The sequence below is a fragment of the Coniophora puteana genome, assembly GCF_000271625.1.
Source record: "Coniophora puteana RWD-64-598 SS2 unplaced genomic scaffold CONPUscaffold_10, whole genome shotgun sequence".
Lineage (NCBI taxonomy): Eukaryota > Fungi > Basidiomycota > Agaricomycetes > Boletales > Coniophoraceae > Coniophora > Coniophora puteana.
The window spans coordinates 1,136,674-1,147,584 of NW_006913062.1; the positions used below are offsets into that span (position 1 = coordinate 1,136,674).

Sequence of the window (10,911 nt, forward strand, 5' to 3'; positions counted from 1 at the left end):
CGCGGAGTCGGAATCGGAACATCGGAAAGGCACGCCTTTTCGGGATTCGCGTAGATCACGTGAGTGTGCACTTTATAATGACGCGAGGCGCGGTAACTTTGTTGATCGTCCTCTCTTGCTCTCCTACCACCACCACCGTCCTCTGCACCTCTTTTTCACCACTTCAACCTTTTTACTATCATCATGGTAAGCCTCTAACACAGTCCATACTTGGTTGAAGATCGTTTGCTCACACCATGCCTCACAGAGCGGCAAAGGTAAATGCGTTTCCTGGTATAGCGCTGGGCTCGAGGGTTGACGCAGACGTGCGCAGGAAAAGCTGGCAAGTCCGCCGGAGGCAAGGCTGGTGGCGAGGGCAAGTCCCAGTCGCGCTCGGCCAAGGCTGGTCTCCAGTTCCCCGTCGGTCGTGTCCACCGTCTCTTGAAGAAGGGCAACTACGCCCAGCGTGTCGGTGCTGGTGCCCCAGGTACGATATTAGCGCTGGCCTGCTCAAGTGGATCAAACCTCTAATTGAAGTCGTACTCAGTCTACCTCGCTGCCGTCCTCGAGTACCTCGCCGCTGAGATCCTGGAGTTGGCCGGTAACGCCGCGCGTGATAACAAGGTGAGCTGCTTGATGGCTCTGAACACGGGGCCAGTCGGCTAACAGATGCACCAGAAACAACGTATCGTGCCCCGTCACTTGCAGCTTGCCATCCGGAACGACGAGGAGTGGGTGTTTTTCATAAGGCCGATTACGTCAAATGCTAACCACTCAATAGGTTGAACAAGCTCCTCGGTGACGTTGTCATCTCCCAGGGTGGTGTCGTACCATTCATCAACCCCGAGCTCCTTCCCAGCAAAACGAGGTATGTGTATTTTCCACCTGAAGTCGACAACAACCTGACGCATGTTGATCTACAGCAAAGGCAAAAAGGAGGGCGCGAGCCAGGAGGTCTAGATACACATTTTCTCTTTGTTACTGTAGCGTGTACCATCATAATCCAGATACCGTCTTGTTTTTCGCTGATCTAAGAACACTCGCAAGAGGTCCAAGAAACCTCAGGTCCATGAAAAGGCGCATCTTCAACTAGCGCCTCGCGATAAAGGGTCGAGCTGTTTGTTCGTGCGACGCTCGAGGCAGCCGCCTTCCTATTTCGTAAAGCCTCCGCCCCCTGGAGACATGTCAATGCGAAGATGTCGTGATTTCTGATTTGCCATTCGTCTCGCGGCCCGGACGACCTCCACGTCGCGCACCATTACCGTAGACACCGACTTCATAGGCTACAGCCTCAAACGACGATGGCGCGGTACACTACCCCATCCTCGACCACGCGCCACGCGTGCACACTCGTCCTGTTCTACCTCACGACCTTCCTCTTCTTCTACAACATCGAGCGCTCGCTGTTCTACCTCGGGCTCGACGCCAAGGAGCTGCAGGACGAGGCGCTCGGCCGCGTGGGCCTCGTGCGCACCACGGCGCGGGTCGCGGGCGACGGGCGCAGGCCGGCGCCGTGGAGGGATGGCACGCTCGAGCGGGAGATGTTTGGAGAGTGGCCGTGGGAGAAGGGGCGGATTGCGGGGGGTGGTGGGGAGACCAGTGCGGGTACGGGGGCGGGGGCGGGGGCGGGTGCAGGGCGCGGTGGAGGTGTGCAGAGAGGGAGGGAGGGGGAGCTGCAGAGGAGGCGGAAGCGGAGGGGGAGATGAAGGTGCGATTTTCAAGATGTCGGGTGTGGAAGATAGATGGGATGGATTGTGTGGATCATACCCTGAGGATCTTGAGAGTTAGAGGTCGGCGTTGACGATGGCATCTCGTTGCATGCAACTCTCCGCTGGAGATTGTCCGACGCACCATCGGTGAGAGTTTTGGTTGTTCTTACTTCCCCCTCGCCTCATCACCATATAGTGCGGCGGACATGGCCTTCAACACATCGCTGCGAGGGGCAACCCACGAGATTGCGTTGCAGAACAAGAGATGCCACCCTACGATACCTTGCCGCAGGCGAGCGCGATGTACCAGCATTGATACCAGATGCCTGTGTGTTCTTATGACCGTGTAACCTCGATACGTGCCGCATTGGCGCGCGCCCTGACGAGGGCACGGTCGCGTCACGGTTGCTTCATGACCATATTGTCTCTGCATAATGTTGACCTCACCGCAATTCACCACCGAGCTCTGTCACTCTTTCTCATATGCCGAGGCGTCGGCTTAGCTGAGCCTCGCAGAACCCGCCAAGCTACTCATCCATACGCTGCCTTCTCAATACTCAACTTGAATGCTCAACACCACAAACGACTCGGGCTTTAGAAAGTGACGCCCGAGTTGGAACAATGGGCTTTGTAACTGGCTGGCAATAGGGAGCTTCTCCGCAAGCTTCGGCATCGCAGGTTACGATGACGAATCGCCTTCGGCAGCCCCAGGTGCATGCATATACAGTATAAAAACACAGCGCTCGAGGCCATCTGCCGCTCAAGTCTCCAACGCCCTCCATCGATCTAGCACAGCAACCACCACTCAGTACTCAGATGTCTTTCCCCACCCGCAAGATCGGCACGGACGACGTGTCTGCGATCGGCTTCGGCGCCATGGGCATCTCCATTGGCTATGGCTCCATCGAGTCCGACGAGGAGCGGTTCAAGGTGAGCGCCAACTGTGCGGTGTCCCGTTTCTCTTCACTCAGATGTGTCTATCTTGCTCTCTTCTAGGTCCTCGACGCCGCGCACGAGAGCGGATGTACGTTCTGGGATACGGCCAATGTCTACGGCGACAGCGAAGATCTGATTGGCAAATGGTACGTGGTCCGCCAGCATGACATGTCCCCTATCCGCCCGCATGCCCGCGTATACTGTATACTGATATCCACTGGCTCTCAGGTTCAAGCGCACAGGAAAACGCGACGATATTTTCCTAGCGACCAAGTTCGGCATCACGGCCAACGGCGTCGACGGCTCCCCCGAGGCCTGCCAAGCCAACTTCCAGCGCTCGCTCGAACGCCTTGGAGTCGACAAGGTCGACCTCTTCTACCTCCACAGGTGTGCATACTTGCATTATATTCGGAGATAGAGAGACCCCGCTGATCGCAGCGTACCAGACCCGACGTCAATGTGCCCATCGAAGAGACGGTGGGCGCGATGGCCACGCTGGTTCGGGCCGGCAAAGTCAAGTACCTCGGCCTGTCCGAGTGCAGCGCCGATACGCTGCGCCGCGCGCACAGGGTGCACCCGATCGCGGCGCTCCAGGTCGAGTACTCGCCGTTCACGCTCGACATCGAGGGCGAGCTGAGGCTGCTCGAGACCGCGCGCGAGCTCGGCGTGAAGATCATCGCTTATTCGCCTCTTGGGCGCGGGTTGATCACGGGCCAATACGTGAGTTTGCGCTTACCGTGTTATCGTGGATACTTTGCGGGCTTGAGAAACTGAGCGTTGTTCTCATTTAGAAATCTCCCGATGATTTCGAGGAGAACGACTTCCGCCGGATCGTGCCCAGATACTCGAGGGAGAACTTCCCCAACATCCTCAAGCTCGCCGACTTCCTGAAGCTGGTCGGCGAGTCCTACAACGCCACCGCGGGGCAGGTCGCGTTGGCGTGGTTGTTGGCGCAGGGCGACGACGTCATTCCGATCCCGGGGACCAAGAAGATAAAAGTGCGTTCGACTGCGATTGTCTTGTGGGACCTTTTCACCTGACAATGGTTTATTTGGTGCAGTATCTACGAGAGAACCTGGGCGCTGTGAATGTCAAGCTCAGCGCTGAGTCCGTCCAGGAGGTCAGGAAGCTTGCCGAGACGGCTGACTGGGCGCAGGGTACCCGGTATCCCGAGGCGATGATGCGGTCAATGTACGCTGAGACGCCAGAGTTGAAGTGAATTCGGCTGCACTGTACATCGTCGTTTTTGAAAACTCAGGCAAGACGTTTACTGTACGCGAAAGCGCGAAAAAGCCTCGCAAGTTTGCATATCCCTAAGCCCCATTCAACAACTTAGTTCAAAGGCAAGTTTGCCTCAGCCGCGATATTAGAGGCGTCGCGCACACGCCCATGACATAATGACGCCTGGCATGAACCATGCATCAACATGCGAGTTACACGATTTCCCGGCTGGTACCGGTTGGCCGCTAAATTCGTTCCATTAGAACATCGAGGCACCGCTCAACCCGGGGGCGGTATCTGACTCAGAGCGGAGGCAATTGCAAGTCGACCTATCAGGACATAAATCCGAGCGACGACATAATACCCCACCTTTTCTTTCACATCCCGTCATGTCTCCGTCCGCCACTTTGACTGACGTTGGAGGTATTTTAGTAGGTGATGTCCAGTCGCGGACTCCAGCGTCCCAGCGTTCCGGAACTAGTGTCTATAACCACGATGGCCAGCAAGCCCGCGACACGATCGAGCTGCAGCCAGTTGGATCTGCTCGGGGAGCTTCTCAGATGAACGACGCGCTCCCGACGCCTACAAGGGCACAGCAGCGCATGGCGTACTTGCATCTTGCGACTGTGACTATTTACGCGTGGGTAGAGGGGTGGAACGACGCTTCCAATGGTCCGCTTTTGCCGCGCATGCAGCAGGTGTACCACGTGTGTCGCCTCGTTGGTCAGTTGTCAAGGCGCTCTCAGGTTAATTGTATTTGTCGCTGTAGGTGGGCTACGCGGTTGTGTCTCTCATCTTCGTGTTCTCTTGCATCGTGAGTCGAGTCTTTCTTCGACCCTTTGATTGAGAACTGAGTGACTGCACGACACATCAAAGGGCTTTATCTGTGGCGCCATCGCGAATGTGTTCATGTCAGAGAGGCTAGGCTTTGGAAAGGTGAGTGCATGTAATGTTATTTATCTTTGAAAATGGCTTAGACAATAGTAATATTTAGATCATGGTCCTCGGTGAGGAGCTGAGGTACTCCATTCTCAGCCAATGATGCTAACGCGTTACGTCGCGAAAGGTGCTTTCCTTCAGGTGGTAGGCTACTCAATTCAGGCCGCTGCTCCTCCCTTCCCCGCGTTTGTTCTTGGCTACTTTGTCAATGGGTTTGGCATGGCTCTACAAGTGAATGACCAGAACTGCAGATCTAATGTCATCAACACTAATCGTTCTCATTAACAGAACGCACAGGCTACCGGTTATACGGCCAGAATAGGCCAGAACACCGCCCTGAACATGGCCATCCTCACATCGGTTAGTTTGTCCATCCATTCATCCATACAACGTCTCAGCTAACCCGCTTTTATAGGCTTACGGTTAGTCCGTTACCGGAAACTCACCGCTTCGCGATCTTGACGATGCACTCAGGCGCAGGTGCATTGGTCTGCCCTTTCGTCGCCACGGAATTCTCGCAGCTCCCTCAGTGGTCGTTCCACTTCCTCACCTCTGTTGGCTTGTCTCTGTTCAACTTGGTCGCCCTTGTTGCTGTCTTCCGCCTCAAAAATCAGGAAGGTACATCGATACCTCATGCATCATGTACCGTTGGCGACGCTCATCCCCTCCCCAGAATGCCTCGCACAAATAGGAAGAACAGTTGAAGAGAAGGGAACAAGCGATCGGAATGAGCTCCGGCAGATTTTCAAGCTGAAGGAGGTACATTTGCTCGCGTTGTTTGTCATGTTCTACTCGGGTACTGGTGTCACTATCGGAGGTGCGAAGAATGAGTTGTTGTTGCCGCTGGTATTCATTTCACTCGCAGGATGGACTGTCACATATATCATCGACGTCCGTGGAGGCGGGTCGCATTCAGGATACATCTCTGCTGGCTATTTCGGAGGTGTGACATATGTGATAAACTTCTGAAAATGAGCTTAATCGATATGAACAGGTTTATTACTGGGGCGATTTGCTTTCCTTAAAGTGAACAAGAAACTTGGGGAGCGGCTCGCTCTGGTTATATATGCGACTGTGGCAATAGCGTAAGCGTTCACACCAGTGACATTGCCCTGAAGACTGACGATTTTGTGCACTTAGGCTGGAATGCATCGTCTGGTTTGTTCCTTCTATCGCAGGTGACGCTGTGGCCGTTGCAGTCATAGGACTCTTGATGGGCCCAGTGTACCCAGTTTCCTTGAACTATGCCACGAAAGTCCTCCCTCGATGGCTCCTCACCGGTAATTCCCTCTTTGTTAGCCGTGTAGCGCACGCCTTCGTCTGACTTCCCCATTTTTAGGCGCAATCGGGTGGATAGCTGGTGTAGGACAAGCAGGCACAGCGTTGTTTCCCTTCATCACAGGTGCCATTGCGTCCAAAGCAGGAATCAAGACCATGCAGCCTGTGTAAGATATGCTTAACCTTGTGTTCTATTGGAACGATTTCTGATCCTTGAATTGCGACTGTAGGGTCGTCGCGTCTTTGGCATCAATGATCGGACTTTGGCTGCTTGTTCCGAAGAGCTCTCGCCGCCATGATTAGCGTACCAAGTCTAATCTGACCAACTCAACTAGGTATCCTTCAGCAGGGGCGTCAACAGTCACTACTACTTTCCTGTATGTACCTGTACATACACGTTGATATATCCCCACGTCCTCTAGACGTAGGCTGCAGTAAAACTACACAAATAGTACAATACCGTGAAGTCTCAGGAACGGGGAATCAGCTACTCTTTGGGCTTCCAGAACCCGCAGAACGCCCAGGTTGAAGTGTCATACATCCTCGCCTGCCTTATAGGAACTCGACGGCAGATCTACATCCTCCATGTCGATATAGGACTCGGGAGGCGGCGACATCGGCTCCCAAGTATTCCAGTGCACCGGGGGCTTCAGAGGCTGGGAAACAGAAAGGCCGTACGCACCGCCTTGACGCAATGTTCCCGCAGAAGAAGACTGACGGTTCGATGAGCTTTCTCCAGAGCTCAGGCTCACGGGTCCCCGAGCGGAGGGAAGTGAATCGGCCGTCTGCGGTTGATAATTATACGCCCGGAAGTTGAGGACGAGACGGCTTCCCACGATGGTGGAGGCGACAGTTAGGAAGGAGTTGAGAATCTCGGAGTACGCGGACTAGAAGGTAGTTGGTGAGTTATCCGCTCAGTCCATTTGCGTGGGTTTGATGAGATGACCTGAGCATTGGAGGTGTGACTCACGGGAAGGCCTAAATACATCCCCAATGCCACCGCGCAGGCGACTAGGTAGCTGTAGTCGTGGCATAGAGTTTATCAGTGTCTTCGTCGTCAGCGGCGCGAGTTCATCGGGATCAACTCACACAAAGAAGTATTCGATGCTGGACTGCAACAACATATTGACTGTTGCATTAAGGCTTGCGCCTCTCCCTATTCCGCCCTTTCTGCCTGCCCCGTACTTCTTCACAAGCGCTCCGATAGCGAGGGCAAACATGATTAGCTCATAGCAAGATAGCGGCACGTATAGCGCTGTGAGCAGACGCTCGTTTGCTACTGCTCCACACATGTGGTAGTCGAGGCCTGGAACCGGGATCGGCACATTGGTGTACTCCATGTTGCGAATGAAGAGGACGAGAACGACGATGATGCCGATGATCTCGGCGAGTAGCAGCGGAGCGATGATGCAGAGAATCTTCTTCGACTTCGCGAACATAGCGTATAGGCGTAGTTGCATGATCACTGGTATTGGGCAGTGTCTTGAGAAATCGAGATATAACTGAGAGTGCGTGTTACTTACGTTGCGTGGACCACACTACCACGAAGGGCCCCCAGATTGAGATCTGGAGAAATGCGCGGCATTGCTAGGAATAACAGTGAGTTATTTTGACTCAATCATGGGATGGTATGCGTGCCTCCACCGTAAAGAACGTGTTGACATAAACTGAAGCTCTGATTAGCGTCGATCATTGAGCTGCGACCGAGATGCGTACGAATGGTGTCAAATCTGACGAAAGTGTAAGTTTGTGATCGATCTGAGATACTACGGTTTGTGACATACATGATTACAAGGTCGCCAAGATATCGGTTCTGAATACTAGCTTATATGTTCGAGTTCAAGCCAGGAGATGGTAATACGGACCACAAAATATAAATAGGACACGATGGAGAAAGGCTTGTTCTATGAGGATGCCATCGTTGTAGCTGCAAGCCCTTATTCAATAGGGCGCCCATGCACTCACCCAGACCAAACGAATCTGTTGTGATCAGTGGTGCGCATCAAGGAGGCTCGCAGGGTACGTAGCGTAAATCGTACCTCATCATCGAACGAAAGAGCTAGATGTAGAAGGTGTAGAAGGTGTAGAATCTCTTTAGGTGACGAGAAAAAAAACACGAAAGTGCGCCGAGATCTTACCATGGTCATAGAGAGAAAGAACAACAGCAGCGACTTTTTCGGACACACAAGGAAGTCAATTCAGTTTGAACTAAGGCAAGGAAGATGCACACGTACCCTGGCTATATTTGCTGGCCTGTAAAATCCCAATGGTGCCGAACAATGCTTCCAGAGCCGACGCTTCCATGTTAGAAAGTAGAGAAAGAAAAGGACCAACGCTGCTAGCAACGGTCACGGGCCAGGGGCACGAGAACCTCGAGATAAAAGGAAGTAAGGGATTTATGCCTTTTGGGTATTACCGCCGGCCCAACGAGAAGACATGTTGACTGAAGAAAGCAGAACGAAGAATGATATCACGTAGTAACCATCAGTGATTGGGAGACTGAGAGTAGCGTCCTTCACGAAGGCCGTAGTTATCTTTCACCATGCTTCTTGTTGAGAAAACGTAATACGACATCCTGGTTGAGAAAACCTTGGAGAAAACACCATCGAGGAGATAATAGCTATTCCGGGTTCACGTCATTTCATAGAGAAGTGGACGGAGATATCGATACAAATGCCGCAAGAGTCAGGCTATGCAGTAGTGAGGTTATCTGCTTGAGATGCTATCAATGTATGGGAACGTACCATTATACCGAGCCCACTGATAAAGTTGAGTGCATTGATCGTGGACCGTGGAAATGGGCTGTGTCATTTGAGTATATCCTAGGCTCTGGACAGAAGAATGAACGGACACACTGCTACAACGTAGATTGTGGTCAGAAGTTGTTCCATCAGCGACTAGTCGAGCTCAATTCTTGAACTATTACCGTGGTCCTTGGAGACAGCCAATCCAACTGCGCACATATTGCACCAATATCACCCGACATCCATCACCAAAGACAAGTGAATGAGGGCGTGTCCCAGATGATATAGGCATAATCTGGTCCTCGATCAATCATCAAATCTCATGATCGAGAGAAGGAAGCCTGATCCCTGGAAATGCCACTGGGAATCAAAGGTGATCGGGGGCCGTCAGAATCGATGACTGGGTGAGTTGGAGGATTCGCAGATGCTGGCGAGAAGAGATTCGTGAAATGTCTAGAGGCTATGCACTGAAAGATGTGAGTATCTATGAACTGATGGGATAAGCGATAACCCCCTGAGTCGTTGTCCTGCACCCTTAGACCAATCAGCCAGGAGATTCGAGACTTCTGTATAGTGTCAGTTTCATTCGTAATAATGCAACACCACAAGCAAGGCAGTGATGCTGGTTGCATTATGATTTTTTCGCCGCAACGATCCCATACCAGTACCTGGTTGGACATGAGAACAAAATAGCGACGAGCAGCATATCACAAGAGTTCGCGAGAGCCCGATCTGACCGGAACAGTGAACATGAGAAGATACCCACTCATTTGATTGGCGGAAATTAATAAAGACCTGCGAGCCAGGAAACAAGAACGGACAAGCCTGAACAAAAGTGTTCCACTGCTTGTCATTTAGAGCATATGATGTGGGCCAGCAAAGCATGGGCAACAAACAATCTGTTTGGACAGTGGTCACTATGGGATGATGAACTTAACTTGGCGTCAGCGCACAGGTGCGGGATAAGTTTTTGCCGGTCGAGAGTGGTCGGCTGTTGAATCCGTATTGTGCAGCCTTCTACGTATGTGGTGCTTCATGAGATGCGGTGACAGTACTTGTATAGGCTGGGTGAAGTTGCGATCTAATTTGCGTTGAGAGTCGGCGTTTTTCGCAGACAAGCCGCCGGAGATTGCCGCAAATATTTACACGCCACCTCCACGTGCTGGAACTATCCTTTTCACCTTTTCTAAGTTTTTACGCTCAATGTCTTCTCAGAATCTGAAGTCCATCATGGAAAACTAACCAATTATTCCCGGCAGGTCTTCACGTCGGAGTACTGGCCGCCTTTATCAACACATACTTCCTTGTGCACAGGGATCCATCTGCCACAGCTCCGACCTGCTCTGACCCATCCCCTGATTCCCTTCATCTTGCTTCTTATTGATTTAGGCTCTGTATCCTAACGGTTTTTATCTTGAACGCTCTCTTTGTCGCCGTTTTAATTCACCTAGCTCCACCTCATGCCTGTGCTTTGGATAATGCTGGAGCTGTTATATATCTTGAGTTGGACAACAAACAAACAATATTTAGGCGAAGCAGAAACAGTTCCTATAAGTTCTGTGCATTTCAAAATTGTGATTCCTAATGGCGATAGGATGCCTGACATACTTACCACGCTTTGATTTTGAGGTATTCGTTTTCCGTGAGCATTGTTGATGTGAAAAACTTAGGTTGAGAAATCACACAGCAGATGAGAGCAGTGCGAGCTGAGTTTTCCTCGCTCGAGTTCGTCTATTATTTATACTACTAGTTTGTAGGGGCTATAGGCCTCCTCTACTTTAGATTACTCATACGAATTCTATGGGCACGGCTTGCCATCGGTTTCAAATGTAGCTCCGTCCGACTACTAAATTCATTACAACAGGAGTAACCTCAGTCAGCGCGCTGCGGAGAGCACGTGACTTTACTCATGACGCCGAGACTGACGTCGTGTCATTCTCGTCTCGCTTTATTCAACACTCCCCCTCAAACCGTGCTCATGCCCAGGCCAGCCACGTGCGTCTGGTGCCTGTCTCTGGCAAGCGGCTTCGTGAGGATGTCTGCAGTCATTTTTGCAGTATTACAGTACTTAGTTGTTATTTCTCGCGCTTCAACGCGTTCTCGTA

The 10,911-nt window shown here is 52.1% G+C and overlaps 4 protein-coding genes across 4 annotated transcripts; 3 read left to right on the forward strand and 1 right to left on the reverse strand.

Moving 5' to 3' along the window:
• Positions 1-111: 111 nt before the first annotated feature.
• CONPUDRAFT_108408 (histone H2A) lies at positions 112-2,146 on the forward strand. The gene is made up of 8 exons (XM_007773320.1): positions 112-186; positions 248-257; positions 314-466; positions 527-603; positions 658-710; positions 761-847; positions 903-1,835; positions 1,885-2,146. The coding sequence occupies exons 1-7, from the start codon at positions 184-186 to the stop codon at positions 937-939; spliced, it is 420 nt and encodes a 139-aa protein (XP_007771510.1). The 5' UTR covers positions 112-183; the 3' UTR covers positions 940-1,835; positions 1,885-2,146.
• A 172-nt stretch (positions 2,147-2,318) lies between these two features.
• CONPUDRAFT_145695 (Aldo keto reductase) lies at positions 2,319-3,978 on the forward strand. Its single transcript, XM_007773321.1, has 6 exons — positions 2,319-2,618; positions 2,685-2,770; positions 2,853-3,011; positions 3,071-3,344; positions 3,416-3,622; positions 3,685-3,978. The coding sequence occupies exons 1-6, from the start codon at positions 2,505-2,507 to the stop codon at positions 3,841-3,843; spliced, it is 999 nt and encodes a 332-aa protein (XP_007771511.1). The 5' UTR covers positions 2,319-2,504; the 3' UTR covers positions 3,844-3,978.
• A 469-nt stretch (positions 3,979-4,447) lies between these two features.
• Positions 4,448-6,365, forward strand: CONPUDRAFT_61030 (MFS general substrate transporter; the record flags this gene model as incomplete). The annotated part of the gene is made up of 12 exons (XM_007772948.1): positions 4,448-4,552; positions 4,615-4,659; positions 4,722-4,791; positions 4,912-5,015; positions 5,073-5,148; positions 5,259-5,402; positions 5,458-5,601; positions 5,650-5,727; positions 5,779-5,869; positions 5,925-6,064; positions 6,124-6,229; positions 6,293-6,365. 12 exons carry the CDS (start codon positions 4,448-4,450, stop codon positions 6,363-6,365), a joined length of 1,176 nt encoding a protein of 391 aa, XP_007771138.1.
• CONPUDRAFT_145696 (uncharacterized protein) lies at positions 6,309-8,405 on the reverse strand. Its single transcript, XM_007773322.1, has 12 exons — positions 8,297-8,405; positions 8,201-8,233; positions 8,102-8,121; positions 8,028-8,042; positions 7,928-7,966; positions 7,847-7,875; positions 7,779-7,792; positions 7,701-7,729; positions 7,586-7,649; positions 7,152-7,527; positions 7,033-7,081; positions 6,309-6,949 (listed from the first exon to the last, which is right to left on the reverse strand). Exons 1-12 carry the CDS (start codon positions 8,364-8,366, stop codon positions 6,596-6,598), a joined length of 1,092 nt encoding a protein of 363 aa, XP_007771512.1. The 5' UTR covers positions 8,367-8,405; the 3' UTR covers positions 6,309-6,595.
• Positions 8,406-10,911: the final 2,506 nt, after the last annotated feature.